Below are 4,711 nucleotides of genomic sequence, written 5' to 3'. Positions count from 1 at the left end.
ATATATATATATATATATTTCCACACATACCTGAGAAATACCAGTCAATTTTTGACAGAAATCACTCAGTTTTGGATGTTCCCTTGGCTGAATGTAGGTATGAAATTGTTCAATAATATCTCCAGTAACCAAGTTCAAAAAGACAGCTGGGAATTCAACTGAAAATTAAAAAAAGTGACAATTTTTCTTGACAAGGTAGCCCAGGTCACGGCCATGAAACCCTATTGGCTTAGATGGGCACATTCTAATTAATTTAGAATTATTCTGAGAATACAATAGTCAACTTGATTCAATTTACTTACGATTGTCCAATTTTATACTAAATTAGACTTACATTTACCCTTTTGTTTTAAGATGTTCTGGAAAGATGGCAAAATGGAACAACAGTGTTAGTTATGATTACTATTAAGCAAATACCTAACTTCACTGTCTTAAAAAAATTATAATACTACTATATCATAATATAAGGATAAGAAGCATATGAATCATAAGAATAGAGATCAATGAAATATTAGTAAGGCTACAACCACAAGTGTGTGTGGGTGAGGGTTGTTAGGTGATAGCATCAAAAAATTCAGATACAGCTATGCGTAAAAAAAGTACAACTTTTACTTGAGCTAATCCTTACTAAACCAGTGGGTTCCTGCACTACACACTATGGTCTGAATAACTTTGTTGGGCCTTTATAGTTTTCCTTCTAAACAAGTTATAAATATTATATTCTTAATTTCTAATGAAATATTCTATTTAATTTTGAGAGTACAACAGTTAACTTGCATTAATTTGTTTAATTTATGCAATTATATACCAGGTTGTTCATGTTAGACTGGTATTGAACTTGCTTGCCCCTGTTGCTATAGTATCCAGTAGCAATTAACATTCTTGGTCACCAGTTCCTTACAAGAAAATTAAAAATTGTTAAATTAAAAAGGGGAATAAGGATTGTCAAAAATAAACACAAATAAGTTGAAACAAAATGCAAAGATTGTATTTTCAAGCCTACAACTTGGCTAAAATTAATAAATAATGTAGACATGGAGTCAAAATAGGAATTTGTAGCTTGAGAAAATAACGTAGACATTATTTCCAGCCTAGTTTGTTTACTAGTTAGTAATCTGGAATTGTACATCAAGCCCACAGTAAGAAGAACCTCAATGTCACAGTCATCTAGCATGGTGGATGATCACAGGTCTTACAGTGTGGATTTAAGACTAAGTATACCTGGTTAGGCACCACTCGCCACAGAATGGGATCCAAATGTAAGAAAGGCCCCCTACAAAGAAACAGAAAGGATTACTTACTACTCACATAGAAAGACAGGAGTGCAAAATGGAAACTGGAGGAAGATTAAATCCCTCTGAACAAGAAATGGCTAGTTAGTGAAGATAATAATCATTAAAAGGATGGGGAGTGGTCCACATACTCGCACCAATGTGCAGCCAGGGACAGGACGAGGTGATGAAGGGAAATGCACAGAAAAAACAAAGTCAATCTAGAAAAAGGAAAAATAAGACAGGAGAATTTATAGGCAAATCTTATCATTATGGGAAATTGATAATGATCACAGGACTAGGAAAGATTCCACAGAATAAACAATGGGAGTAGTCACCATGGAAGGAATCAGTGCATGCACTGTCACAGGGAAAGCCACAAACAGGCAGAGATAAATGATCTACTACAAACTAGGACAAGAATATGAAGGCTGAAGCCCAACACAAGAGGACCAGTGGCCTTCACCAGAAGTCATTTAATTGAGTGCCCGCTTCCCTAAGGATTTATGGAACTAGAAATCAGTAGTCAGACAACATTACCACCGACCATCCCTGTAGGGCCAGAAGGAAGTAAACCACAGCCCAACAGCTAAGAGTCCACAGTGAAGAAATGGCAAAAGGACTTTGAGAGAAACCACTAACCATAAACCTCCTGAGAAAATCATCCCAACCATAAAGAGGAGTACCCAGAAAAGGAGACATTATGAATTCGAGGGAGGAACACCCCAAAAAGGTGTTGAAATGATCCAGCTAATCAGCTTAAGTTGGTTAAGAAGGAAGGATGAAAGGAGACTCCAAGGGATCCTAAACGAGAATCCACTGGACCAACAAACCCATGAAAGACAACACAAGAGGGCATGGCCAATAAGAATGAGGGCTTAATGAGAAGCCCTTGTCCCCAAATGAGAAAGAGAATCTCATGCACAATGGGAAAAGTACAGGAGGAGAGGCTACAAACAAGAATTACCCTAGCCCTAAACCAAAAAAGGATAAGACTGGGCCCAACTGAGTAGGAAATAAATCAAAACTCCAAGATGAACAAGGTATTGCCTGGGAATGAAGAAAACATTTCCACCTTCACCAACCAACCAGCATGAGCCTCAACTCTAGAAGAAAAGAGGAAGAAAGCAGGAAAATCTTGTGAGGAAGCCAGACATCCTTGCCATGGTGGAAATGATGGCCCCTGGAAAGGAACAAGATGGGTAAAAACCTGGACCATCCAAATTGCAAGGAGCCAAGGAGAGGTCCAACAGAGGAGTGTGGTCTAAAAATACACAACCCCTATGGACCCAAAGAAGAAAGTCAGAATGCAGAGTAGAAGTTAATGAGGAGGAATGCATCTGACACAACAACCTCGTCCTTCACAAACCAAGAGGAAATGCTCAATATAGGTCTAATTACGACTCTTTTGTGAAATGTAGAGGGACTAAAAAATTGGTCAGAACCAACCAAATGATGATAGAGCACCAGTCCCTTAACTCTGCGCAGTAAGACCAGTAATCGAGAAGTGGTTAACAGTTGCACGATTAGAGAGGGCACTAGTTATAATAGGGGTAGTATTCCACTCCTAATGATGGAGGGTTTCTGCATAATCATTTGCAAGTCAGTATGCAGATATCTAACATTAACATACATAAGAGTAAATGGGACTATCAGAGCTAAAGGTGAGCAAAAATTTGTGCCAATAGAAGGTGGTATAAGTCAAGAAAACTTTTCATGAGAGGAAGTAATATATCATATCAAAAACCCGGTTGGCTCACCAAAGATATAAAATCAAAGAAAAGCATTACAAATATAAGAAAATTGAATTGATTGCAATGATAGGAGAATAGGAGGATTATAGAAGTTCAAGAGATTTAGTCAAACAGGAAATTAGGAAATCAGAAAAGTACATGAAAAAGTATAGAAATTTTAAAAATAAATAGTAAGGATTTCTTCAAATACATTAACTCTATCTGCCTGGGCATCATTTACTGAGCATGTCTTGAGATTTTAGTGGCTTACATTGAAAATTTTATTAAACTACTTTTCATTTATGTTATACCAATTAGTATAGCATAAAATCATAGCTAATAATCTATATTTTCATAGTATATAAGTTCAAGTTCTTAATTTTATAAGACCATATCTTAAAAAATCATGAATTTCCCCTAGTATGAGAAATGCGACATTTTTTGTAGCCATACCATCTTATCTATTTTATTCACCTCCCCCTCCAATAAGTACAAAATTTAATGTAAATTATTCACTACAAAATAGTCATTGCTCAGACAAACCATAATTCTGATAGTTTTCAATTTTGCTTGATTACAGAGCTATCAAATAGAAAATCAGATCCCTCTTGCCATACACATCTGTCACATCCTCTCTTTCAGGATTTGTTAATAGTTCTCTCTTACGTTTAATTCTAAATTATCTATAACCAATAGAAAGCCAAGGTTTTCATCTATCAAATGACGTATTATATTACATTGTGACCTGAACAGAGAATTGTCAATTCCTCTTTTGGTATAAGCAGCCTTGTTCCCACAGGAAAGATAACGACTAGCTTGGATGAATTTGTGAAGGCTCTTGTCGCATATTTAGAAAGCCAGAAAAATTGTAATAGGTAAAGGAAATGTTTTTTGGTGCATTATTTAATTAAATGAAAATTATTTTGTGCATTACTACCATTAGTATAAAAAATTAACATTAAGAGTCATTGATAGTCAACAGCAAAAAAAAAAGAAGACACACATAAATACTTTATTTCCTGTTTTTCATATTTATTCTTTACTTATTATTATAAAAGTAACTAAAATGTAAAAATAGGGATCTTTTTAGGTTAGTTAAGGTTCGATTAGGTAAAATAAATATGAATATAATAAGAATGTTACACGAGGCACGCATGCAAGCAGCTCGTGGGTAATGTAAGTTGACAGCGTAATATGAGCTGCACATTTCCCAAGTGATTTACAACTTATAATGGCACAAATAGTAGTTAGAAATGTTATAAAACAATAAAATTTAATTATAATTAGATGTATACTGTTAGAAGTTAAAGGTTACTCAGCACTACAAATGTAGTTTCATGTTACAATTTGAAGTCATTCTAGAAAGAAAAAGAGGGTAATGTAGCCTGTGGATCAATAGTTGGACCACCATGGTATAGGTCATTGGTTAGGCCACATTTGGAATATTGTGTTCAGAGTAGGGCTACTAGGATGATACCATGGATGAAAAGGCTATATTGCAAAGGTAGGTTAAGATCTCTAAACTTATTTTCTCTTGAAAAAAGAAGAGTTAGATGGGAACTGATTTAGGTGGTTAAGATTGTTAAGGGAATTGATAGTGTTAATGCCTCACTTTTTTCATATTTAATGGTGAGAATGGTAAGACTAGGGGACATAAATACAAATTTTGACAGGGTAGGAGTAATTTTCATCTAAGATAGCTTTACT

The 4,711-nt window shown here is 35.1% G+C and overlaps 1 protein-coding gene across 3 annotated transcripts in view; it reads right to left on the bottom strand.

Annotated features, from left to right (window-relative positions):
* LOC106466496 (ERI1 exoribonuclease 2-like) overlaps positions 1-4,711 on the bottom strand; it is a 48,401-nt gene that overhangs the window by 23,048 nt on the left and 20,642 nt on the right. For all 3 annotated transcript variants that reach the window (XM_013926787.2, XM_022394522.1, XM_022394521.1), the window contains exon 4: positions 31-158. In XM_013926787.2, the coding sequence (XP_013782241.1) occupies positions 31-158 (128 nt within the window). The remainder of the gene's footprint in view (positions 1-30; positions 159-4,711) is intronic.

This window comes from Limulus polyphemus, unplaced genomic scaffold (assembly GCF_000517525.1).
Source record: "Limulus polyphemus unplaced genomic scaffold, Limulus_polyphemus-2.1.2 Scaffold2277, whole genome shotgun sequence".
NCBI lineage: Eukaryota > Metazoa > Arthropoda > Merostomata > Xiphosura > Limulidae > Limulus > Limulus polyphemus.
This window is presented reverse-complemented; position numbering and strand designations above follow the sequence as displayed.